Here is a 27598-nt window from a genome sequence, read left to right on the forward strand (position 1 = left end):
ATTAGGGGATAGCATTTGTATCCTTATTTGCAGATAAGGGATGCTGAGACTCTGGGATTAAGTGGCTTTCCCAGGATCCCACCCCTAGGAAGTGACTGAATCAAGTTTCAACTCAGGTCATATGGATGGATCCAGAATTCATCTCCCCCGGCTGCCTGAGTTGAGTCTTAGATGAGACGGGAGTATGGAAGGAGGCCATTTCAGCAGGGCAGGAGTGCCAGTGGGCCAGGACCTATGCTAGCTATCCCAGTGATTAACCACCTCCCTTCTCCCTGGCCCCACTTTCCATCTGGGAACAAGAATCATGCCTCCCCATCCAGCACAAGAAGACCAGAGGTGTGAGCATGCTTTCCAGACTGCAAAGAGCTGCACACAGGCAGGCAGAATTATTATCACTATTACCTTTTGACTGGGAAACATTGAGAAAGCCAAAGCCGGTGCAACATGGGTCCACATCACACAGCCGTTCACATTCGAAGAAGCTGGCATGAGAACAGAAAGAGAGGGCAAGAGGGTTTGTGTGGGTGGCCCAGGACCTACGGAGTTACAGTCATTCTTATTTCTGGGTTTTCCTTTCCTCATGACTCCCTAAAGTGGGGGGTGCTTTGGTCAGTATGCATGAGTGGATTCCTAGCTTTGAGTTCCTTCTGAAAACAGAATTCAACTCTTTTCTCCTTCATTCATTGGCTTATTCATTCACCAAGCATTTATTCTCTGCCTGCTATGTGCCAGTCTTTAAGCCAAGCTCACCTAGCATCAGAATGTGCCCCTACAATCCTTTCATATTGGGAGAAAGTCCAGTCTGGGGCTCTGGGAAAAGAATTAGATGGTAGTGAAGGCATCTGCAGAAATGGGGGATTCCGTAAGCTTATAGTCGGAGTGACACAACCAGGTGTCTGTTGCCAAAGACCAGCACTTGTCCCCTGACCCAGCTTCCCGCCATATCCACTCTGCAGTGTAGGCTAATTACACTTCAGGAACATGCCCCTGTTTGTTGGGTCAGCACATCCAGGCCCCATCCCAGGACATAATTTCCCTTAATAACTCAGGTGGCTTCTAGACCCCACCTTCAGCTTCTACGACCATTCCTGGAGAAACTTAGTGGGTCCAAGCCAATGTTCCTGGGCTCAGTTCTAACTTCTCTCACCCTGACCACATGTCCCAGCTCTGATCACTTATTTCTGATCCCTGAGGACTCACTCAACCCCTCAGCTCCTTTTTGGAGTGGGGACCTTGCCTCGTTCTTGCCATTCTTCTGCCTGGTCTTAGGAGCCCTGAACCCAAGTCACATCCCAGTGGATAAAAACCTCCCTGTCTTGGGCAGTTTTTCCAGTGCTGACTGCATCTCTTCCCTTACTCCTGTGGGCTCTTACCCCATGGTTTCCTCTCCCAGAGTCCTGCCCATCTACCCACCAGCCCACCCATCACTTTGTTCTCCTTTTTTGGGAGCCCAATTCTAAGTTCCAGCCTGGATGAGATGCTTTCCCATGGCACCACCATTTTCTGAGTCCCCAACACCAGGATCAGACTGATCCCTTGTTCCACCCCTCCTTCTCTAACCTGTCCCATCCTCATGGGCAGCATCCTGCCATATCTTAAGGTCATCTACCCTGTAACACTTTTTTAAGTCACCTTCAGAAGCAAATCTGCAACACCAGCAACATGACACAGTTTCATCAATCAATAACACTTCGTAAACCAGTGACTCTCAAATTCCAAAGTAGAAAAGAATCACCAGGAGGAGAATCTTACTTAAAATTCAGATTCTTGAGCCCCATCCCAGGAAATGATGATTCAGTAGGTCCAGGGAAGGACCCAGGTTTGTAAAAAGTCCTCTTGGTGATTCTGATTGGTGAGATCCATAGACTGGGCTGACAGAAATGTCACCTTCAATTAAAACAATAAATCACAGCTAACTAACTAAATATATCATAACATACTTTTAAAAATAATAAGTCAAATTAAAAGTCCTTATAATCTTATGATCCTATTAAAGGTTTTACTGGCTCTCCAGATTCTGCATACAACACAGTGAGACTTGGCTGATTCGGTTTATTACTGTGTTTGACAATTGTTTTTGATAAGATATGGGTCAGTGTTTCCCTTTTGTGTCAGCTGACTTGGAGTTCAGGACTAAATTTTGTGTTTCGTTAACTTAGCCACAGTTTTTAGGTATGGCCACCTCCTCATGACCTTCTCACTCTTTGCTTTGGGTTTACAGTTTTTTATGTGTGTGCCTTTAACTGATATTAAGTTGTTATCTTCATGAATATAGAAAAGTCTTAATAATAAATACTTAAGGGGACTGAAGTAGCTTACCCATTTGAAATGGATTTTTCAGACATGGGCACTTTGTTTCTAATGGAAATTCCCATCAGTGTTTGAAATGGCAGGCGAGTGTAGAAGTTCTTCACTTTATCTCTCAGTACAACTATACAGGGGAAGAAATAAATTATATTATTTAGGAAGAAATTTGTCGTATCCATGAAAATATGAGGATGAGTATGTGTATATCAGATTGAGAGCTTCCAGTTAAAGATGGTGTATTGAACTCACATGCCTACCCTTTGCTCTCCTCCCAAATCTCACTAAAATAACAGTCAGGGGAATTTTGTAAAGGATCACACCCACAAGGATAAAGAAAATAGAAGAGGGGATAGATCAACAGAGTTCTAGAATCTAGAAAGCGCACAGAAGAGTATGAAGTTGAATTTGTAGACTAAGAAAGCTGAATCCTCAATTTTTCTGTGGCAAGAACAAGAAACAACTTTATCCACCTTCTGGAATCCCCAAAAGTTTAAGCATTGGCATCACTGGGATGATGGTGGACTAAACTAGGATAGGCTGGAAATTTCCTTAAGAAGCAATGAGGTCTCCAGATATCTTTGTCTCTTTTGCACAGGAGACAAGTGTCCTCTCCCCACCATAGAAGAAGGTGGAAAGTTTATTCTCCAGAGAGTACAAAAAAGAGATGATCTCTTGGGTGCAACAGGTGGACTGCCCATCGTGGTGGGAGTCCCACACTGAAACTAGGGGATTCATTCAAGTTCATCCACAAGGTGAAGGTTGAGATTCTCATCTTCCAATCTAATCTGGCGTCCAAACAAATAGCAGCCAGGTTCATGGTGCCACCTTGATATTATAAGATTCCTACACAGGAAAGACTTAAAAATAATGACCTGAGGAATTCCTCAAAGGGTGGCCCAACTAGACTACCCTACAGGGAAACTTCAAGTCAGCAAGCTCTCACTACATACTCCAAGCCTGCCAATTAGTTTCTGGGCCCCTATCTTATATTTGAGTGTAAAATCAAGGGTTGCAGATATGTAAGAGAGACCTCCAGCACAGGTAGAACAGTAAGTAAAGCATGATAACATCTTGGAAGAAATAGAGGCTGAACAAGGGGAAAAAAATCCCTCCCCCCCAAAATAGTCTTATTAATGTCTTTGGAGGAAACAAATCAACTGTTATCTTGTTAAAGCCACTGCTGGCATTTTCTGTAGTATACAGTGAAATGGAATTTTAACTCATATGTGCATTAACAGTGTTTTTTTCTAAGGAGTGGGAGTGCAGAACAGGATTGTTCTCCATCATCAGCTTCATGCATTTCTAAATGGCTTCACATTGCTACAAGGAGCATGAGTAACCCTAATTTTAAAAAGAATAAGTTAATCTGGGTATTTCTAAAACCACAGAGCCCAGAGCCCACTAGAAAAGCAGTTTGTGCAGATCCCACCAAGTACTCACCTTTCTTCTGGAACAAAGTCTTTGGTCTGTGAGGCAGGATCAGTCTGCAGCCCTTGGGATTGGACTCCACGACATCATCACACACCTGGGCCTCTGGGTAGAGGACACAGGTGAAATATAAGGGTGCATTGTCTGTTATCTCTGCCAGCTGACAGAAAGAGGACTCCTGGACACAGCCTGCAAAAAAGAGAGTGATGGGTTTTAGTCCTTGGGAGGCCTGCAGGAAAGGAAACTCTACAGGATCTACAAGGAAGAAATGCCTGGTAGGGATTCTTCCTGGGAAGACAGAGGCCCAGGAGAGTCTAGACTACCAAGTCTGGAAGGTCCAAGAAAAAATACTGGGGTTCTACAAGCTGGAGAGAGGACTTTCCATCAAACTGAGAACCCATGTGGCTCTGAATAAAAGCAGAGTCTAGCAGGGTGAGGAGTGAGCTGTACACACAGAAATGCAGGAGAACCAGGACAATACTCCATTGGATCTACCCAAGACCATCTCAGAGGCAGTTAAAATATTCAGACCAAAGGCCACAGGACTGTAAAAACTTTGTGAACTCTGTGAATGATCTTGCCTGCTCCCACTACCACGTCAGACTTTCCCACTGGTATATGGTAGCTCCCTCACAGGGAGGGGTCATAGTTAATTCATTTTCTTTTTTTTTTTCTCATCTCCAAGGTCAAACACAAGGCTTAGAACATAGCACATGCTAAACATAGCACATGCCTGCTGAGTAAAGGATGGATGGATGATGGATGGATAGATGGATAGTGGATGAAGGGATGAATAGATTGATGGATGGATGATAGGTTCTTGGAGTAAAGTAGAGATTATCTATCATATAAGCTTCTTGAAGATACAGGTTATGTCCTGTCTTTCTTCAGTATTACTGATGGTACAATACTGAAGTGATCCCTGAGTTATGCCATTGAGTTTCATCATATCTTTTTATCGAGAGTTGTTAACCAGGTCTGTGTTGCCTGATCAAAGGATCTAGAAGGGGAAGATGAGGTCAGAGGATACTTACGAGACAGACACCATAGGTTTGCCTGCTGAGGTGAAAACACATGTTTGAAAAGCCAGTGCTGCTGGATGGGCAGGGATCTGCTTCCATTGACAGTGACCTGGTTAAGGTCCACAGGGGAGAAAAGGTCTGTTGCCAAATCTAAAAAGGAAAGAGAGAGTCAACTTCCTTTGCTTTATCTCCACAATGAGTTTCTCTTTCTGTCTCCCACCATCCCTGTCTCTCTCTCTCTCTCTCTCTCTCTCTCTCTCACACACACACACACACACACACACACACACACACACTTTCTTTAGGTGGTGTGAACTCAGGGCATGTCTGGAGGCCATGTGGCTGAGAGTCAAGCCAGGCAGGAAGAGTCCAGAAGGTTTCAGACAGTCCTAAAAATTACAGAGTTGCAAACTCTTAGACTCTTAGTTTGGAAGAAATCTTAGGAGCCATCTGGTTCCAAAAGACAGGATTTCTGTCTGTTGCCCCCACAGCCTGCTTGACATGTCTGGGCTGACCACAGCGCCATACTCCACCATTAAGAAGTTACGGAGTCAAATCTGTCACTTCGAACACTGATGCCCCTATCTTTTGTGGAGTCAAATCTATCACTGTGAACCATTGATGTTCCTATCTTTTGAAGCCACACAGAAGTCCTAGCTCTCTCCCAAATGGCAGCCTTCATCTGCTCAGACAGCTTTCAGCTCTGCTCTGCCCTGAACTATGAAAGCTCCAGCTTGACTATCCCTTAGTCTCTCCTTATATCTTCATGTGCCATGATCACTCACTGAAGGCTCTTTCTGGGTGCCGTGCTGCCCATAGGACAGAAGTCCAAGCTTTCTTCTTGGTCCAGGCTCTACCCGTGTCTTAAGATTTATCTCCAATTGCTTCAATTTACACTCCTGAAGCCTTGCCACACTGCTTGCTCCCAGGACTACTGTTCATGCTTACCCCTCTTCCTCACCTACCAAGTCCTCCTGTGCCTCAAGGTCAATGCTGTTCCCTCCTTATCTGATGTTCTGTAGCCCTATAAAGAGGCTCTCCAGTGCTGAAGGGCTCAGTGTTCTAGGCCCAGGGGTGAAGGGCTGATTTCTGCCCTTCATGAGAGGTCTGACTTGGTAGAGGTGCTTACTCTGGGGACCTGACACAGTTCAAGGAGTTGAGCAGGGGCCCATTTACAGGCCTTGCCAGATAGGAGGCTCTCCTTGCTGGCTTCCCTCTGCAGGTCTCAAACACTCAGACTAACTGAAGTGACCTGAAGTGGAAAGGGGAGAATTCCTCACTGTGCCCTGAATGGTGAGGCCATTCAGAGGAACACCGAAGTGCACAGGCCAGGTAAACAAGGCAGGGAAGTGGCCCTGGGCCCGGCCAGACAGGAGCGGATCAAAGGGGTGACTCCTTCAGTGGCGTTATCTTCCTCAGCCCAGGAATGTAATCAGCTGAGAAAGGGAAAAACAAGCTGAGCTGGGTCTATTCACCCTGATTTCCTCCAAGGTCTTGGGCGTGGGGCCCAGCTCCCCTTCTGGTGAGGGGACTTTGGGGGGGGTCTTTCCTGTGGGAGTCATGTGATGGTTCCATAGATGTGGACTGACACGGGGTATAATGCTGGATTTTACAAAACATCCAGAATCGCCCCGAAGTCATTCACCTGTACCTTGCCACAAGAGGTCTGGCTACTTGCCCCCCAACCCCCGTGGCATGGCTTAGGTGGGGGAACCCCAAACACAAGTGTCCCAGGGGAGGTGGGGCCAGCTGGAGTTCCTGGTGCTAGGCAGGGCCTGGGGCCAACAGAGAGCTGGGCCCCTGATGGCAAGGGCAGCTCACCTCAGCTCAGAGGACGGGCGCCAGGCAGAAATCTGAAACCAGTGCTGCCGGAGCTTGTGCTCTGTTTTTCTCTAGAGAAGCTTAAAATCTCAATTTTTATATAAAATCTCCTAAGTTAAAAATACTGGCTCAGTTGGGAAAAAAAAAAAAAAAGTCTGCTCTGCAAATCAAACCAAAACCCATCCGCTCCACCAGCCGGGGGTCACCAGGACTCAGCTCTGGAGCCCACCCTGTGCCAAGGAGCGGCTGGTGTTCTAGAAGAACCCGGGCTTCAGAGGCAGCTGACCACAGCTTGAATCCTGGCGCTGCTTAGTTAGTGCTGGACTGGCTTAACCAGGGTATACTGAGGTGCCTGAGGCCTTATGTGTCTCATTGACGAGGTGGGAACAATGACACCAGTCAGCAGAGTTGCCTTGACTTTCGCAAGACGATGCATAAGAAGCACCAAATGCAAGACCTGCCACCAGGAGGCTCAAGAAGGGGAGCTTGGTCTCTTCCGCTCCCCTCCCCAGGGAGTGTGGAGCTCACCTTTGCTCACCAGGAAAACAATGGCTGGCTGCAGATAAACTTGAATGCCAACCACGTGTTCAGGAGGTTCCCAAGGCAGAACAAATCTGCCATATTGCTCGGGCAAAGATCAGAAAGGCGAGGGTCCAGGTCATTGTGCAGAAGAAAGCCAGCCACATGCTTGCTTATGAGGGCAAGGCAGGGCAGCATCCTGCACGCCCACCCACCCCTCCCACCACCCTGCTGGCAAAACTAAAGCTCCTACCGGAAGACCTCCCGAAGTGCAAAAGACACCACTGAGAAGAGCACTGGACAGGAGCATGTACCCTGATCCTAGTCTCCACGCCAAACAGGGACCTGCTCTCTGTCACCCAATACAGGAAGAGAGAGGACTGGGGACAGAACTTTACAGAATGCTTGCTATGAACCAGGCTCGGTGCTAGGATCAGCATCACCAATACCATGACTGCCATGTAATAACAGCCACCAATTTTTGAGCACCTTCTCTGTGCCCCTGTAATTTTCAGCATTACTTACTCTAATTCCCACAACTGCCCTGGCTCATGGGGATTGCTCTCTCTCTCATTTACTGAGGGAGAAACTGAGGCCGGGGAAGGTGACTCAGGGTCACACAGGCAGACAGAAGCAGAGCTGGGGTTTGAAGCCTGCTCTTCTGGCCTGAGAACCTGTAGTCTAAACCAGGGCACAGCCCTTGGCTCCTGCAACTCTATGAATGCAGAATGAACTCACAACAGCCAAACTACTATGGAACATGCCCCATTTGGGGTGGGCTTTGCACTGTCTCTCATTTGAGCCGGACAGAAGCCCCAGAAAGCAGAAAAACCTGTGACTTGGATGGCATCTGGTCACTGCCAGGCAATGTGCCAGGTGTTCCACCCAGATGTGCTATAATGGGATTAGTGGAAAGCAAGGAGCATTCTACACATGAATCAAGGCTCTTAGAAGGTGAGCAAAGTACTCACGACCATGCAGTTAACGTAAGTGGCAAATGAAGTGGCTCAAGTCCTAATCTATCTGCTTTGCAGTGCGGTGTTCCTCCCATGGTGCCTCCCTTTCCCTCCTCCCTTTCCTTCTCTTCTGTTTCCTTCCCTTTCCATCTACCTTTCCCTTCTGTTCCATTCCCTTCTGTTCCATTCTGTTCTGTTTCCCTCCCTTCCCTTCTCTTCTCCTGTCTATTCCCTTCTCTACCTTTCTCTTCCCCTCCCTTCCCTTCTGTTCCCTTCCCTTCCCTATCTACCCTTCCCTTCTGTTCTATTCTCTACCATTCCATTCCCTTCTGTTCCATTCTGTTCTGTTCCCTTTCCTTCCCTTCCCATCTACCCTCCCCTTGTCTACCCTTCCCTTGCCTTCCTGAGTCTCCTCTTCCCTTCCCCCTTCTTCCTCCTCCTCCTCCTTCCTCTCCCTCTTCCCCTCCTCCCTGCTCCCCCTCTGAGTTTTATCTCCCCCTAAGAAATAACAACTCGAGATGCTAGGGATAGAGCATCTCAGCACATACACTCTGTCCCTATTAACATATGGATTTGTATCTTCCACTGAGTAAAATGACCCTTTCCCAAGGACTCTCTAGAAATCTCCCTCACTGAACAGTACCAGAATCTGTACATTCCGTTTACACTCACTGACCACAATCAGCTGAAGCTTGCTGTTTAATCACTTTTGCTGGGTTTTGCTGTTCTGGTCACTTTCTTTTCCAGGAGCAGTGATGACTCTGCAATGGTTCCACTGTACTTTCAGTGCCAGTTGCCCCTCTGAGGAGCTGTCTGTGTTTGTGAAGTGATTAGCTGAGAGGGTGGTCCCTGGCCGCAGAGGGCAGGGATGCTAACGGGTCCAAGCATGGACCAGACATGGAGCATCACCATCTTATCTCCACAACCGGGCACCCCTGTGTAGAAAAAGGCTTTGCAGTTGGTACCTGTGTCTGTTGGAGACACTGGCTTTGGCTCTATGTTTCTTCCACAACCCAGAGACTCAGATCGAGACCCCATGTCAGAATCTAGGAGGGAAAAAAAGATTGTTGTTTTATGTTGGGGTGAGAAAAGGAGGGTATTCCTCTTGTCAACGAAATGGCAAATTGGGAAAGCCTCACAGTCCACAGCCAGGTACCCGAGACAGGATCTAGAACAAATTCAGGGCAGAAACTTGTACTTCTTGGCCTTTGAGGGCACATCAGCCAACTTCTCATTAAGAGAATCATTACTGTCCTCGATATTGAAATGATTCATTGCAAAGCTAATGAGATGTGTTCATAAATATTGGTCTTTATAATGCCCTGTGAGGGTGAGGGGTAAGATTGTCACTTACTCCTGAGAAAACAGAGATGCACAGAGATGAAGTAACTCATCTCAGAATATTCAGAGGGAAAGTAGATAAATCAGAATTTGAAAAAATTAAATAAAATTTCCAAGTTGGGAACTTGTCTTCCTTGAAAGCAGAGTGGGCCCCTGGGGAGAATAGGGCATCAGACACGCCTTTGGGTGCTTTTGCTCAGGATGGCAAATATCCTCGGGAGAAGCAAGTCCTTAATCCCTCACCAGCTGGCAGCTTTTCACACATTTCTGATAACTAGGAAGCACTGAACCTGGAGCCAGAGTCGGGGTCCCACCCCTGGGAAGCCTGGAGGGCATTTCACTGAACTTTTCCGTGCCTGGTTGTTCTTGTCTGCAAAATGAATAAAATACCGTCCCCTTTTATAGCCACCTTATAAGGACGGCTAATGAAAAACAAAGTGTATAATCTCATTAAATCTTTAAACTTTAAAATGAGAATATAGTGGGCATCCTTCTTTTCTTTTTCTCCCGTCCCTCCCTCTGTTCCTTTTTTTTTTTTAAAGATTTTATTTATTTGACAGAAAAAGACAAACAGAGAGGGAGGGAGGGAACACAAGTAGGGGGAGTGGGAGAGGGAGAAGCTGACTCCCCTATGAGCAGGGAGCCTGATGAGGGGCTCAATCCCAGGACCCTGAGATCATGACCTGAACCAAAGGCAGATGCTTAACCCACTGAGCCACCCAGGTGCCCCTTTCTTCCTCCTTTTTCCTCATGCCCTCCATCCATCCTCGCCACCACCAACGTGGGGTAGTGGCTGGGCTACACTAGGCACTGGGCCACTTGCCCCAGCTCATGCAGCTCTGTGTGCCCAGCACTTTTATTGCCATGGTGCCCATAAGGGGACAGGGCTGCAAGGGTGTAACTGATGTGCATGAGGCCACAAGGCAGTGAGTAATACAACCAGAAATCACACCCAGTGACTCCACCCCAGGGCACTGTCCTGTCTCTAAGCGGACCCCACAAGAGTGAGGAGGGATCCCAGGAAGAGGAAGAAAGTGACATGGGGTGGCATCAGTCCCCTTCCCCCAACTAGCCCCACAGCCACAGTTTGTACAGGTCAGCTACGCCCGCTGCTTCCTGAGGCTGGAACTCCCTACAGGTGAAGGCTGTGCCTCACCCATCTCTCTCATCCCATCCCACTCAGACTCATCCCAAATGCCTTGCACTGTCCTGGCACTGAGTAGGCACTTGGGCGATGCTCAGGAAATTCAGAGGAGAACAAACAGAGCAGAAAGAAGTTGCCAAATCCGGGTTTTATCTGGAGCCCCAACCTGCTCCACACACCCACAGGGGCACTACCTCTAAGCGGGGGTCATGGCATCAGCACAGGGGGAACTGCCCGCTCGCCATGACCTCAGGGGGGAATGGCATCTGTGGCTGAGTCCCCTGGAAAAATGCATCCTTGGCCTAAGAAGCCTCAAATCTCCTTTCCAGGAATAAGGGCAGCTCGGGGTCAGTGAACTTGATCTCACAGGAAGCCATGCTTCCTTCCCCCATCTTTGCTGGGGCTTCTACCCTTTACACATTTCTTCTAGGGTTTGGTATCTTATCTGATGAGAGTCAGGTCCTTCTATGCCACAAAGAGCACTCATTTGGAAAACAAATCTCTACAGTTTCCTCTCTGGGGAGCAGAGTGCCCCATGAACGAGAGGTGAGGCCAATCTGGTATAATCTGTGTCCTGTTCACCCTCTCTGCCCCACCACTCACCTTTCCAGAGATAAACCTGCTGGAAGCTGGTAATGGTGTCTGGAGGTCCTTCCACGGAGGCCGGAACTGCCAAGAGAGATATTTATTTCTATGACCTTGAGAGTGCCTGTTCTCACAGGGGACCCACCACGGCCACGCTGACCCACCTCTCTCCCACACAGGACCCTCCTTCCTACCAAGTTGCATGCCCCCAAAACAACACATCATGGAATAGTCTTCCAGATACCGGGTAAAAGACCAGAGCTGGTCAGGCCCAGGTCAGCACCAAAGAGATTATCGTGGGGAGAGGGTGGGAAACTGAGAGTCACTGAAGGAATGGGGACTGGCCAAAAGAGAACCAAGCCCCTAGAGACTCGGGTGCTGTCTTAACTGTCCATGTCATGTAAGCTCTCTGAGACTTTTGCATTGTAGGCAAATGCGGACAGTAATAGTGAGAGTGGGAATCCTGTGAACCATCTTCTGGAGCCCTCAACATTTGAGAAGCACCCTATGATTGGGAGGTTCCATTATTAGATTCATTACTAACGTTATTCAGTTTCCTTTCTGCAAAACTACATTCTTCTGGAATCATCTAGCTGTGAATGGCTTTGCCACACCATTCCTTGATGGTCAAGTTTGCCTTTCTTGCCTCTGCTCAGACCTAAGATCTGTCTATCCCCTGCTCTGTGAAAGCCCAGGAAGAGAGTTCAGAAGAAAGAAGAGGTTCTTGAGGCAAAAAAACCTCCACACATGGCAGGAAACACATCGTTCACAACCTGAGACCTCAAGAAGTTAATCACATCATGTTAGTATCATTAAGAACCATGTATTATTATAGTCAATTATTATTAACTCTTCGCCATTTGCCCAACACTATGATGAGCACCTTCCAGGTATTGCCTCATTTAAACCTCATAGGTAGGCATTTTTGTCCCTGATTTCCAGGTGCAGATCAAAATCCAGAGGCCAATGTCAGAATTCAAATCCCACCTGCTTGGCTTCACACCCCCTGCTCTTAATCACCAGGCTAAAGAGAGGATAACATATTTTAGAATTCTGTCCATCCAAAATAGCAAACACCTATGAAGTCTCTTGTGTTTAGAGGGGTATTTAAGGAGGTTTAAAGAGGTTTAATTAAACAGTGAATGATTGGAAAACTCAGCCATTCAAGTCATGAGCCCTTCCACATCAAGAATGATCTGCTCTATTCCAGGGAGGTGAGCCAAAAATATTGAGCTACACTTCCATTTGGTTTTGCTTCTAAAATGGGAATAAGCAGCAATTCTAGAACATCTCCCACTGCCCGATATTGGGATCACACATTTCCTTAAAAGACCTACTCATAATTCTCTCCTCGTCCTCTTCAGAGGGTGGATGCCTCTTATAAAAATCTGGGGAAATTAAAACCTATGATGTCTGGGAGATCTAGACTTGGATCTCTGAAACTTTGAAACACATTCAACACACAACAGAGGAGCCCACGGTATACTCTTCCAACACCAGCATGGAGCAATCTGCTGTGCTTCAGCCACCCTTCCTGATCACATTTGTTTATGACAAAGGGCAGGCAAGGGGACTTTGGACCTGCCTCCAAGGGAAATTAGAGAATTTGTTTCTTAAATCTTTTTACACCCAAATCTATATGATATACTGACTCTTCAAAAGGATGGGAGGAGGTATATATATATATATATATATATATATATATATATATATAGAGAGAGAGAGAGAGAGAGAGAGAGAGAGATTTATCCTTTTGGTAACATAGATGTACATAAAATACATAAATAAGGTAAAATTTTTCCAAATAGTGTAGCTCATCCATGTATTAGGATTCTTATTTATTCTATAAAAGTAGGAGAAACAACAACATCTTAATTCTTATTATTCTTATTCTTTTTTTTTTAAAGATTTTATTTATTTATTTGACAGAGAGAGATCACAAGTAGATGGAGAGGCAGGCAAAGAGAGAGAGAGGGAAGCAGGATCTCCGCTGAGCAGAGAACCCGATGCGGGACTCGATCCCAGGACCCTGAGATCATGACCTGAGCCGAAGGCAGCGGCTTAACCCACTGAGCCACCCAGGCGCCCTTATTATTCTTATTCTTATTCTTATTATCTTATTCTTATCAATCTTAAGTGCATTATTGCTCTCAAATCTAAGACTGAAACTGAGGAGCCCTTTACAAAGTAATTTACCATGGGATACACCTGAGCATTTAGATCATGGACCCTCAGTAATATTAGTCCACATCCCCATCATTGCTCCTTCTCAAGAGCACTAATCCCTCAAGGATTTCTTTACCACTCAGCAGTCCCCATTTCTGACTTAGATGAGTGGGTGAACCTCTCACGTTGCCCAGAACATCTTGATGTGGTGTAGTAGATGTGTCCTGCTTTTTATGGAGTGGCAAGGACAATTATAGGAGCCCTCCATCACCCAGAGAAGAACAGGTGCTCCACATAGGTGTACAGGTCTCACGCTGTATTTTGGGGCCAGAATACACTGAACTGTGGTGAGAATGGGACTTCTTTCCCACTTTTTGTCCATATCAAGGCAGTAGAGCCCCATGCATTCTAGCCAGGAAAATATGGTGAGTCTTAACCCCATCCTTGGTTTTGGCTCATTTCAACACCATTCAAACCAGTGGAATTCAGTTACATCCAGGACACAAAAAGCTGAGCACTTGGTAGATCCAGAAAGCCAGCTGACATCTACAGACTGACATGTAGATGCATGTAAATCACCACAAAGTGAAAACACCCTTGGCATTTTGACTACTGAACTGATTGCCAGGTCTCCACAGGCAGGCACAGAGGCCACAGGGTGAAGGGCATGGCATCGCCCTCTCTCTTGTCTTCCCCATCCCCCACCCCATTTCTATAACCACACTCACCTCCTCCTACTTTCCAAGTCAGTCAAGGGTACCTGCTCCTTCCTGGTCACACTCTCAGACCCATCCTCCTTCCCTGCATCAAACTCCACATCCACCCAGGCTGTTTCCCAAACTGGTCTCGAATCCTCCCCCACAGCAGGACCCTCCCTCTTGGCTCAGGCCTCATCACGGACTTTCACTGGTCCCCTTGACTCTCTCCCACTACCCCCCCCAGTCATATAGCTCCAAGGTATCCTTCCCCAAAGGCAATCCTACCTCCAGTCTTGCTATAGCTACCGTACGTTTCAGAATCACTTCCCTGCGACCTGGTTCTTGGCAGTGTAAGCAGCCACATGCCATCCCCAAGGGGCCTGTCTTTCTAGTTCCACCTAATGCATGCTTCCAGCCTTCTGTATCACTGCCCTCGAGAACCCTCACCCCCTTCCACCTGGTTAACCTCTACTCATTCTTTAAGAATCAGGGCTGATACTACCTCCTTCTAGAAGGCCCCCACAAACCCTCTAGCTGGGTTATATGCCCTTCCTCTAGATTTGCAGAACACTCAACAAGCATCTCTATCTTTAATTTTACACTTTACTGTAACTGTCCACTGAACGTACTAGAGCTTTCAGACATCAGGAACAGGGACTTAGTGTTCTTTGTATCGCACACATCTGGCATAATGCCTGCTGCAGAACTGGTGTTCAGCACATTAATGACTGCAAGGAGGAATGAATGAGGAAAACAGAGTAATCAGTGATATTCAGAGCCCACCAAGCAAACACAGAGCATCATCTTCCTAAGCACAGGAAGGCTGCCCACTAAATTAGCTTTCCTAATGCAGACGTCCAATGCTTCCCTCCATTCCCCAAAACTTCCCTGACTCAATATTGTTGGTTGCGAGAAGGCGCATGGAACAGAAGCAAACATAATTCCACCTCTTCCCTGCTAAGCAATATTTTAAGGTAAAACAGTTTTGACTATCCAGACATTTGTTCCATTCTTTCCATGACAGCAGAGTTAGAATATCCCTGTGACACAAACAGGCCTCCATGCTCTGACTCATCACCTCTCCATAATCAAGGCAACACAAACACATACACATTTAGAAGTTTTGGGGTTTGGCATGGAACCTGATTCCTGGAGGTTGGTGAGCACTTAATTTACTTCAGGACACTTCTGCCGAGTTCATGTGCTGTGTCTGGGCAGTTAGTTTGAATCTACAGCCTGGCAGTGGGCAGCATCCCAAACTAGAAAGCCCGGGTTTCAGAGTCTACCTTCTATTCCTTGCCCTTCCTAAATTAACTGCATTCCTGAATCCTTGTCTCAGGCTCTGTTTAGTGCAAAGCACATGACCGCCATTGTAAATAACTATAATAGAATCATCCTATTTGTATGTGCACACCAAACGTCTTCTCCAAATGCGTGTGGAGATAGTGAGCATCCCAGAGACATTGTAAGTTTCTCCACCTACCTCCCAAGACCCCGAGACAGTGGTAAGCACTGATACAAAACAGACTCCTATGAAGAGGACACCAGCCATCAGCAGAGCCTCAGCACTGCCCAAAGCATGAAGCCTTTGGGATTCAGAATAAACCCAGGAGTGTTCTGCCAAGGCTTGTTTTTCCTGTCAAATGACAAGTCCCTGTGGGTAGTAAGGGACATTTAATCTGCCTAGTTTTCATTCATTTGCACTTCAAGACATTGTGAGAAAGAAGACATAAGCAGTTCCAGAGCTTTCTAAGCCTTTTCCCTTAGAAATGGGAAGATGGATCCAGCGAGTCCCAAACAGTTAAAACATCCAGAGATGCCCACGGGTAATTTGGGAGACACAGACTCGGGGTGGATTCTTCTCTTGAGAGTAATGTTTAAACAGAAATCTGACAACAGGGAAGAGAAATCTCACAACCAGGAAAAGCACTGGGCCTTCTTATGGGATAAAATGGCTCCCAGGGGATTTGCAGGGTTATTTGTTTGTGGGTTTGTTTGTCGTGAACTGATACTTGGTTGCGTAAACAAACAAGGAAAAATGAACTAAAAGGGAATTCTGAGTTCTCTGGACTTTTGTCAGTCCTCTGAGATGGACAAACAGCACCACTGCATGTCAGTAACCTTCCTGTCACCCCAACTAACCTTCACACTCCTTCCAACACAGAGGCCACTCCTCCCTGTGTGTGCCCCAGTTCTTGGCCTGGCACCCACACTCAGCAAGCTCTCAGGACGAGTGACAGACAAGTGAGCCCAACAACTCCCTCTTCTGTGGCTGTTCATGCCCACACAGGTCACCTCTGCCACCCACCCCTGACCCTCCTGCTTTCCCGGGGCCTTTTGTCCCCTTCTCCCCACAGCCCTTGAAGATCCTAGAAGGAGAACGTGTGGATTCCTGACATTAATGACCCACTGTCTGGAGCAGAGCAACCCCAGAGGGATGTCCACTACTGGGCTCCTTAATTTGCTGGGACAACACAAATTATACAAGCACGTGGTACCATGGGGTGGGGCGGGGGAGAGCTTCCACAATGGCCCTGTTCCCCAAAGCCTGAGGTTTAGGTTCCAGCCACGGCACTTCATGCAAAGGCAGTTTCTGTAAGTTTGACCCGTCACAGCTCAGAACTGCACTCTCCTGCACTTCTCCTGAAGTGGCCTCCTTCACGCATCAAGAGGATCAGTGAGTCGATGGGGTGAAAGTGCTTTGTAAAATGCAACACGGATACTGATGTGCTTCCTGTTTTAATTTAGTGGATTCTGTTGGGTTACCAATTCCTACAAATGGCAATCGATTCACTTACACTTTGTACATAAATGCTAATTTAACCAGACCACCTGTTGGACCAGACTCTCAGAGGGCTGGTGAACTGATCGATGAGAGCAGATGTCCAGACTGGAAGTCCTACAGGGTGCCTCTGTGAGGTGTGCCATCAGGGCAGCGAGGACTTGGGGTTCAGAAACCATGCCTTAAAATAAACTACCGACCATAGAGCATGTTAGCCCTTCATTCTTTAATATGTAAAGAAGGGTGCACCCATTTTACAGATGCAGACCCTGAGGCTCAGAGAGGTGAAGTGTTTTGAGCAGGGCCGCAGAGCTGGAGGAGAAAAGCAGAAATCATCACCAGGATTTTTGAGGCAGGCTGTTGCCCCATAATCTCTACTATCTATGGAGCGGCCCCTTTGCTCCAGGCACCACTCCCAATGCTTCACCACACGTTCCTCCTTCAATCCTTCCAACCTCCCAAGAATCCAAAGTCTTGATTATCTTCATTTTATAACTGGGAAGGCCAAGGCCCAGAAAGGCCATACAAGGAGTAAGCATTCACACTGGGATTTGAATTCTGGGGTCTGATTCCAAAGTCTGTGTTTTAAAGAACATCTGACCAATGGCTAAATGGGAAGGCAGAGGCCGTAACAGAGAGAGTTCATCGTTGTGGTCCTTATATCCTTCCCATGTGCTTTTGATCCATTCTGTGGCCCCCTGCCACTGTCTGGATCCATGAAATCCTCACTCCTCTTTCCCTCTATCAGCATGTATTGTCAGAAAAGGAGGTCTATCAGCTATTCACATTTTAGTAAGAATTTAAACCATGTTTCTTTTCTTTTCCCATTTTAGTAAGAATTTAAACCATGTTTCTTTTCTTTTCTTTTCACTGTACTTGAAGAGTAACCTATTACTGTGGCAGAGAACATTTGTGCCCTATTTTTCTCAGTTGGAGAGGACCTCATGGTCCGCTTGTGTATGAGGTGACCCCCAATTTGGAACATCATGGATATAAATTCAAGGTGCCTGAAATCCCCACCAAAGAGTACCCTTCTTAAAGCTTTGTCCACACCCCAAGATATACACAGACACACAGGGCATCGGAAAAAAAAACCCCAAACCTCAAAAGTCATCTGATAATCACTCCTTCTCAGGGAGACCAAACAAGGACACATTCTTTATTTTTGGGCACATACCAAGCACATGCTCCATGTGAAGCAATTCACTCTGGATTTATTGCCCATGAATATATCATACGTCTTTCTGCAAACGCTTGTTTTCACCCTGGCCTACCTCTCAGAATAATAGCTGCCATATGCTTGCTATCCACTACATAAATAAGCAACTTGACTTTATTAACGCCCTCAAAAAGTTAAGTCTCATGGAATTCCACTTAATTAGGCAATATATTTTTTTTTTATGTAGGCTTTGGTAAATATTCATTCCACAGATATTGTATATTCTCTATGTCAGGTTTCATGCTGGATGGTGGGAAACCAGAAATTAATTAGACATGGGTCCACTTCATAAAAACAACCAAAGACCATGACAAAGTTAAAAAAATGATGATGATAATATTATCTAACATTAATACTATGTGACACCCTATTATCTGTAAGTGCCTATAGAGAGGAGCGGGTAAGAATGTCCACTTTGGAGCCATATTGCCTGGTTTCTGGTCCCAGTCCTTCTCCTTGGAAGCGCTGGGTCCTTAATAAGACTTTTCAGTGTGCCTCAGTTTCTTCAGCTGTAAAATGGGGAGAATGGAAAGCAGTGCCTCCCTCCAAGCACTGTGTTGGGGCATGAGTGAGCAGTGACCAGAGCCTGAGAGTAGGGCTGGCTCATGGCAAGCATGAGGGGAGACACATCTAAGATAATCGCCACTCTCTCCTCCCACCTCAGCACAGCCCTGGGAGATGGGTCCTCTCACTACCCCATTCTGTAGACAAGCAATGAGGCCTGAAGATATTTCCTGACCTGCTCCAGGTCACACAACTGGTGTCCAAAACTGGGATTCAACAGCACGGGCACACTCCCAGCTGGCAAGTGCGAACAGTAGACAGGCTGAGGCACACTTTCAGGGCCCTGCCCACCACACTGCCCAACGCACAGCCTATCAGAGCCATTCACAGAACACAGAACACAGCAGCTCTATGGTGGGGGAAACATTGAACTCGGCAGGGTAGTCAGGGAGGCCCGTGGAGGAGAAGATGTTGAGCTCTCTGCCATTAGAACCCCAAGAGCTGCCTTACACTGAGAAGTAGGTCTTGCAAACTTCTCCTGAAGGCAGGAAATAGAGGCTGCTCACTTTTGAAGGACAAACGTCTAGAGACAGGAAGCCTCCAAGGGCTCTTTGACACCCCCCCCCCTTCAGTCCCCTTCCCTGCCTTATCTGGCTGACACCTGCACTGACTTCACCCCTCCCAACGCAGAGGGTGGGTTGGAACCATGTGCTGGCAAAAAAAACAGAGAGGAGGCAAGATGGAGCCAGGCTTTGGCCAGCCTCACAGAGGAACCTGGAGTCAGTGAGCCTCTGGGCCCGGTTCTCACCACAAACTCTGACTTTTCGGGTTGGAAGGAAACTTCCAGGTCACCTACTCAGGGCTTCTCAAACTTCCCAAACTCAGCAGGCATGGCATTCTCCAGATAGCTGGTTAGAACAGATTCCTGGGGCTACGCTGGGGGTCTGGAGTGGGACCCGAGCATCCATATTTCTAATGAGCTTCTGGGGATGCCGAGCTCCCTGGCCCTGACCATAGAGTTTGCTGGTGTGGTCAGTCCTCAGCTTAGGGTTCTTCTCTGATGGACGCCAGCTGAGGGGACAGGGCTGGGGGAGGCAGAGAGGTGATCCGACTGGCCACCGTGGGATCTCAGGTGCTAATGCCCATCCCTGTAAAATAATGGGGTGGGCAGGTGATTTGGGGGTAACGTCTAGATCTTATGCTTATAAGTTTGTGGAAAATGTTGGAAGAGCTTCTGAAAGAAAGAGGAGGGCTGAGCAAGCTGAATAGCTATTTCTGTCAACGGAGTGCGGGTGGCAGGGCACACAGCCTCTTATACTCCTGTAATTAGGGGCAATGCAGCTGTACCATCTGTAACAGTGTGGCTGCCCAGCTGCGCCAGCCTCCCTCCAGCCAACCTACAGCCTTGGGAGAGCTACTGAGATGCTCTGTTCAGGTTTTAAGCGGTGTCTTTGTGCAATTTCTTTTCAGAAATATTATTTTCTCAGGGTACAAAGAGGGCTCCTCGGAGAGGAATGGCAGAACTTGCTGGTGAAATGCAAAGCATACATTTTAGTATATGTGCTGCCGAAGCGAGCACCAAAGCATACATTTTGAAAGAAGTGAGGCAGAAGGCAGAAACTTACTCTGGAACTCCAGGCCTCCCAGATGCAACGTCCCCTGGCGCCCCCCCTGGTCATATGTCACACCAGGACACGTGGCATTAGCCTGGGCTTCAGCGGGGTCCCTCCAGTCCTTCACATTGCAAAGTAGGACATCAGGGGAGCTCAGCAACCCACAGATGATGGGACCTGCAGAGTCAGGAGGGAGAGGAGAGGTTGATGTGATGAAGAACAAGGAGGGCCCTTTTAGGGACTCATGTCTATGCCCAGAGAGGCTTGGAGGATGGGGACAGGTAACAATGCCTAGGGAGGACACACAGACCGACATTGGAGCTCAGGAGGCTAGTTTTCAGTCGGGTTCCTCTTCTCTGATAGTCCTGTACTTGTCATGGTAGCAAATTCCCAGAGGGAGGCCCACCCCCATCCCTGTCCTGCTGAACCCTTCCCCCTCCAGTAGAGCCCTTCTTCACGGATCAGCAGCAGTGACGTCTTCAATACCACTGGGAGTCTTAGTGCTAGAGACCTCTGTCTTCATTCTCTGCCCTCTACCCCATCAAGTGATCTTTTTGAGACTTTAAGCAAATAAATAGAAGCTTCAGTCTCTCTTCCTTCTGTCAACCTCTCTCTCTCCAACACACACACACACACACACACGCAAAACATGGCAACTTTGAAGGGACTCAGAAAGGAGTACTCAGATTCTAAATAAGGAACTATGAAAAACCAGGAGCTCTGTACCAATGACACAAGCTTCCCTATGAGGAATTGAGTTCCTTGTCTCTGGGTGCATTCAAGCAGAGGCCCTCTGCCCTCCATGCCTGGGACGTGCAGAGAGAATTCTATAACCAGGGGAGGCACTAGACTATTCTGTTTAATTTTTTATTAGATCAATTTTTTGTAAAGCCTGATTTTTTAAAAAAAAAGATTTATTGGGCGCCTGGGTGGCTCAGTGGGTTAAGCCGCTGCCTTTGGCTCAGGTCATGATCTCAGGGTCCTGGTATCGAGTCCCGCGTCGGGCTCTCTGCTCGGCAGGGAGCCTGCTTCCCTTCCTCTCTCTCTGCCTGCCTCTCTGTCTACTTGTGATCTCTCTCTCTGTCAAATAAATAAATAAAATCTTAAAAAAAAAAAGATTTATTTACTTTAGATAGAGAGAGGGTGCATACTCAGGGAGGAGGGGCTGAGGGGGAGGGAGAGAATCTCCAGCAGACTCTCACTCAGCACAGGGCCTGTTGTGGGGTTCGATCTCATGACCCTGAGATCATGACCTGAGCCAAAACCAGGAGTTGGTCGCTTAACCGACTGAGCCAACCAGACACTCCTATCTATGCTAATTTTGAATACATATCCTAATTTTTAAAATGTTTCCCTGAAGTTACGACTTTATTTAGTACCAGGGAGATTTACCCCGTACTAAGTGCATGCAACATCAGCCTTAGTGAGATAAGGCAGGTCACTCAAAGATTTGAACACTTCGAAAGATTTCAGATGTCTGTGCTTTGCAGTCACTATGCTGGTAAACACTTTAAATGTTAATCCCCTTAATTCTCACTGACATTATTATTTCTGTTTTACTGGTGAGGAAACCGAGTCTCATATAAGTTAATTGCCCAAATTTACTGAGATCTAGACATTAAATAATCTCTATGTCATTTCAATAAATAATCCCATTATAGCTAGTGTGGTCATTCAGATTCTCCCGACAAAAATAGGAAATCTGCCACCTCATAACCCCATTCCCTCCCTTATCCTAATTTAGGCCCAGATCCAGATAGAGTTTCAACCTCATCTCTCACCAGAATTTCCCCGAAGTAAACGACTCAGATGTCTAGTTTATGAATCTGATATTTTGTCCTTCTGCCTCCATTGACCACCTTTAACCCACAGGGGATAAGAAACCAACAGTAGCATCTTTGTGTAAACAATCCCCTCACAGGTCCTCTGACTGCTGGTTCTCTTAGGACCAGTCGGGGCTCCGACTGGTTCTAACAACAACACGGGGAGAGCTCTGACGATGCTCGTTCCTCAGCAGCAACCGGAGTTTCCAACTTAGTAGGTTGTAGGGGTGGGTGGTGGTGACATTCAGGAATCAGGATTTGTCAACAGCATCACAGATGATTCTGCTGCACACTCGGATTCTAGACTCCCTGACCTGGTCAGACCACTTCGTTTCATAGATGAGGAAACAGAGAGGCACAGAAGAGGAGAAGGGTTTTCCCAGCTGAGAACTGGAGGAATGGCCAGAAGGCAGCGAGGGTCTCAGGGGGGGCCCCCAGACTGAGCCTCTCAGCACCCCAGGTAGCAGGGGTGCCTAAGAGCCCACTGAGAGCCCAGAGGAAGTCTGAGCCCCGTGGCTGCCCTCTCCCAAGCCTGGAAACAGAGTCATGGAATTAAACAAGAGGTGGGCGTATTTTTTCCTTCTGCTCTCAGACCTTGGAAGAGAAATCCACGTAGCTTTGTTCTTTGGTGCTAAAGTGTCAATGAGAACTCCGTGTGTCTGAGAGACGAGTGCCAGCTAGAGATTCAAAACAATTCGGATCCGTCCTGCCGGCTTCCGTTACACTCCTGGGAAGCGCGGGGACACACGAGTCCCTCAGAACCCCACTGAAATGTAGGTACGGAAGTCTCGTGAATTGTCCTTAATAATCCGTGGAAGCAAAGCCGTTTAGGAGCTGAAGGTTGGAGGAGGCAGAAGCAGAGAGGGGAAGGGGGAATCTACCAGAAGGTTAAATGACTTTCCAGATGACAGTAAAAGGACGGAGCGGAGTCTGTTCCCAGTCGTCGACAGATCTGGCCAAAGCTTTATGATTCAAAGCTCCAGATCTGCCCATCGGACGAGCATGGGGAAAACATCTGCTTGGTGTTTTATGTGCATCTCCAAGAGGGCTTAACCTGCGGCGTGGTGAGGTGGTCATTCAGCTCCACATAATTCACGGGTCACAGGTGCCACTTGGAGGGAAAAGCAAGCGAGGTGCGAGCCAGAAATGTCATGGAAAAAAGGATTTTGTGGGCTTACTGTTCCATGGAACAAACTAATTCTTCCATATACGATTCTAAGGAAAACAACCTTCCAAGTTGAAAAACCATATGGTTTGGTGAGTAATAAGAGCATGTGGGGGAATTACCGTGTCTTCAGAGAAGAGGGCGGGAGGCATTGCAGATTTTAACTGCAGTGTTTCACATACATACCTGTGTTTATATGGGTGTGCGTGTGTGCATGTGTGCATGTATAATCCCTATCTCTCTATATGTATACTTCTGCTTATCTAAACACTACCATGAATGCACATCATATAATCACAGAGCATTAAATCTAAAAGGGATTTTAGAATTCAAGTCAGTCCAGTCCAGACTGTTACCCTACCCCTCCAACAACATGCTCTCATCCAGCCCCACAGACAGCTGTGGGCTAACCTCAGCATTTTCTATAAACACCATGCTTGAACTCTGAGCAGCATTCAAGCTTGTGGACAACCTCCCTTCATCTTCTCACCCTCTCTACCACGGTTTCCATGATGCACACCCTCCTAGGGCTCCTCCCAGATATCTGGGCTCTAATTCCCCATCTTCTTTGAAGATCCTCCCCATTATGTAGTTGTTCACTACGGATCACGCCCCTCCCCCTCTACCTTCTCACCGTGTACCCTCTTCCTAGGAAATCCCACCCAGACCCACAGCTCTGATACCACCTCAGTGCTGGGAACTCATGCATCTCTATCTCCCACCTGGACTCCCCCTCTGAGCTCCGGACCTTTGTACCCAAAAGCTTAGTCCACATCTTGTGAATGTCTTAAGGGCTCTGGGAACTTGGCACATTGCAAATGGGCTCATGCCCTTCCCAAGTCCCCCTCTCCCATCATCAATCCCAAAAGCTGGTATCTTCCATTATTCACCACACAAACAAGCCACCCAACCAGGTGAACAATCTGGATCTCCAAGAACGGTCTTTGACACCTTCCCCTTCTCCGGTCCTCTGATTTTGCCTGCTACGGATACCTGGAATCTGACCCTTTTTCTCCACCTCCACTGCTATCATCCCAGCCCACGCTACCCGCCTTCCAGCTGGACTGTGGGGGTAGCTCCTAACTGAGCCCCATCTTGGTTCCAACTCCCCATCTACTACCTTCTGCACACTCAAGCCAAAGCTTCAAAATTCACATCTGAACACGGCATTCCTTCACTTAAACCTTCACTTAAGCCTTCACTTAGAGCTTCCCGGTTGTTCTTAGAATGAGCTCCACCTGTAGGACTGCATAAGCTAAGGTGTCACCTCACGCCTGCACCTCCCCACGCCATCCCCACATTGCATATCCCGGCTTCAGCAGCCCTGCTTGCTCCTTTGTCAGGCCGCGGTCCTGGGACCAGAAGGCTCCGGTCCTCACAGTCACACTGATTACCTCCTTGAATCTGGGCAAGGATGAAGCCGTCACAGCAGGAATCACGGTCACACGCCAGAAGACAGAAGAGATGAGCCCCCGTCAGATCGGCTCCTGAGCCTGGGAACACCACGGGCCCATACATTCCAGAGAGCGTGTTTTGGAAACCTGTTTGCTCGAAGCTCTTCTGACTCACTGTGGTGAACTCTTGGCCTGGGGGGAAAGGCAGAAAAAAATTTTTTAAAGATCTGAAAACCCTTCAGAGTTGACCTCAGTTTACTGGTCATTCGACAGTGGACCCTCTGGTTAAGCTAGGGACAGTGCGAAGTCCAAGATGAGACACTCTGCACCACGGACCTTCTGGATTGCCCACGTGTGGAGAACAGAGAGCTCCAGCAGACCTGGACAGACACCCACCACACCCCTGAAGGACTAACGAGGGTCTGCGGAGAGGTGACATTTATTATTATCTTTATTATTGTGCACAAACATTTATTGAGCTCCAACCATCTACATAGACACAGTGACACGCGCCTTGCCTACATGACCTCATTTTGTTTTCCCTGCCTTGTGAGTTAGGTTCAGCCCGCTCTGCTACAGCTTGTGTTTCTGTGGTTCAAGCCACATCGGTTCATCTATGGTTTCCCCAGCACGTCACTGCCTTTTGCCATCAAACAACAGGTGAACGCAGTACACACAAGCGCAGTGGAGGGTGGCAAGCTGCAAGAAATGTGGAACCGTACACCATGCCCATCGGCCCACATTCTTCCCCTGGCCCCAGACTGGCCACCTTCTCTGTCCTCAAAGAGACGGTTGCAATTTTCCCCTCCCTAACTCAGCCAACACCCCCCCGCAACTCCCTCCCACATCAAGCTCTGTGACTCTTCTGCAAGTTACTGTAGCTTTTCTTTGTGATGGATTCAGTATGTCTTTTTAAAAATTCTGCTAGCATTTTAAACAGGATTGTGATTGCTGTTGTCAGTACTCTGGTTAAAAATGGTGAGGTTTGGGTTTCGCCTGTCCCTAACTCAGTTTTCCCAGAAGACCTGTTATTTTTAGAGCATCGTTTTGCAAGGATGAGATATTTCCAGATATATATATATATATATATATATATATATATATATATATATATGAAATGTCTATCCTATTATTATGTCCGATTCCCATGTGGGAGAAGAGAGTGAGCGGTTGAGCCTGGGCTGAAACAGCTGGTAGAAGGCGGGCAAGGCGGAGTTTGCGCTCTCCACTGCCCTGACCTCCCCTGAATCCAGCCGTTCACCAGGGCTTAACCGATTCATGCACCTGGAAGTCGTGGAGAGGCTCATGGTGTGGGTCCCAAGAGGACAGCCTTCAGAATGAGACAGACTGGAGTGTAAGTCCCTACAGCGTCTCAGGGCCTCAAATTCTCCATCCGTTCAATGGGAATGATAGTATGTAATCATCATGGACATTGAGTAGGTGAAAAGCTGGACCACACATAAAAAGGCTGAGCAACGTGCCCGGCACTTAGCTGACACTCAGCAGATATTACACAGGCCTCCAGAAAGCCCTGTCTCCTCCCAGCACTGGTTCCCTCTGCCCCTTCTGCCTGACTGCTCTGTCATGCACCAAGCCTGCCAAGCCCCAGCCCATCCTTCACCACCTTTTGCCTAGCATGGAGGACCCCCTTCCCTGAGGTCCTTGGTGGTGGGATCCTCCTCTTCCTTCAGCCTCAGTTCCCAGCCCCCTCCTCTGAAGCACCTTCCCTGACCAACTTTCCACAACGAATGTTCATCTTTCTTTTCCTCTTTAAATTGTGATAAAATGTATATAACATAAGATTTACCATTTTAACTATTGTAAGTGGATACGTCAAAGGCCTTCAGTACGTTCACACTGTGGTGGGGCCATTGCTGCTGTCATCCACCTCCACAACTTTTGCTTCATCCCAAAATGAACCTCTGCACCCATCCAACGCTAACTGTCCATCCCCCCCACCCCCCGCCCCTTGTAACCACTGTTCTACTTCCTGTCTCCGTGAAGCGGACTGTCCAGGAAGCCTATGTCAGCCTTTATCCCATGGTTCGGTTTCATTTTCATCAAAACACTTACAACCCTCTGAAATGAGCTTATTGCTGTGTCGATTCCTTTCTCAGTCAGTGATTCTGACTGTTCTACCTTGTTGGAGCAGGGAGAAACTTCCTCTTTGTCGACATCATCTGTGAAACGAGGGGTTGGGCTAGACAATCGGGAAAGAACCTTCTAGTACCGTCTTCCTTTGCAACTGGAAACTCACATGGCTGCTCGTCCGTGTTCCAGGCCACAGATTCTAAGTGGGCGCAGACAGGACGGTCCTGGAAGATGGATCAAGGTCCTGTCTTCTGGGTCACTTAAGGTCAGGCGTGTGAATACATGTGCCCGCCTACCTCTACCATGTGCCCCGGACGTGGGAGGCTTTCAAAAATTGTGTCTATTCCTCCTCACTGGGGACACTTGATCCCTGTCTTACAGCCTGGAAACTAAACAAGTGGTTCCTGAGCAGATATGGTGCTAGGCGGTGGGGAGGTAGGAGTCTGAACCTCCCTTCTCTGCTATCTTAGGATGCAAAATGGCTGTGTCTGTGCATTTTCTGCTTTAAAAAAAAAAAAAAGGCAAAACAAAACAAAACGAAAAAAAAAAAAAAAAACCCAAACCCCAGTTCTGCCCTGATTTAGTTTAGCAGCAAGGAAGCTTCTCAATTTCCGTTGCAATCCTCCCCAAAGTATAAACTTTCAGGAGACAAGGACAAATAAGAACAAACACTTCGAAAGAAATAGAGTTGCCTTTTTAAAAAATGTGATAATAGGCCAAGGATTGGTTTTAAAGAGTATTTTTGGGGAGAGGGGTACTTGTTTGATTTTGCTTTTCCTTTTTAGGAAAAAAAAAAAAACCTCTGTGCTCTGTTATTATTTTTAAATGGATAAAAAAATTATAATAATTGGAATAAACATTGGGGCAGAAATTCTAGTCACCTGGCCACAGATGAAAGAAATCCCAGCCCTGCCAGACTCCACTCTCCCAGGGGAGACCTCCCCTCGGACAGAATGGAGGCCATAGGTGAAGGCAAGGCCAGAGACAGAAAGCTACAGACACTTGACTCTGCGGTGGGCT

At 47.4% G+C, this 27598-nt stretch overlaps 1 protein-coding gene across 1 annotated transcript in view; it reads right to left on the reverse strand.

Annotated features, from left to right (window-relative positions):
- The window catches only part of TG (thyroglobulin), a 237827-nt gene that overhangs the window by 147733 nt on the left and 62496 nt on the right, over window positions 1-27598 (reverse strand). The window contains exons 26-33 of the mRNA XM_047727291.1: window positions 24488-24679; window positions 20118-20282; window positions 11142-11207; window positions 9019-9099; window positions 4770-4907; window positions 3748-3924; window positions 2320-2431; window positions 403-482 (exon numbers count right to left, since the gene is read on the reverse strand). Of these exons, the coding sequence (XP_047583247.1) occupies window positions 403-482; window positions 2320-2431; window positions 3748-3924; window positions 4770-4907; window positions 9019-9099; window positions 11142-11207; window positions 20118-20282; window positions 24488-24679 (1011 nt within the window). The remainder of the gene's footprint in view (window positions 1-402; window positions 483-2319; window positions 2432-3747; window positions 3925-4769; window positions 4908-9018; window positions 9100-11141; window positions 11208-20117; window positions 20283-24487; window positions 24680-27598) is intronic.

Source organism: Lutra lutra, chromosome 4 (assembly GCF_902655055.1).
Source record: "Lutra lutra chromosome 4, mLutLut1.2, whole genome shotgun sequence".
In the NCBI taxonomy this organism is placed as follows: domain Eukaryota; kingdom Metazoa; phylum Chordata; class Mammalia; order Carnivora; family Mustelidae; genus Lutra; species Lutra lutra.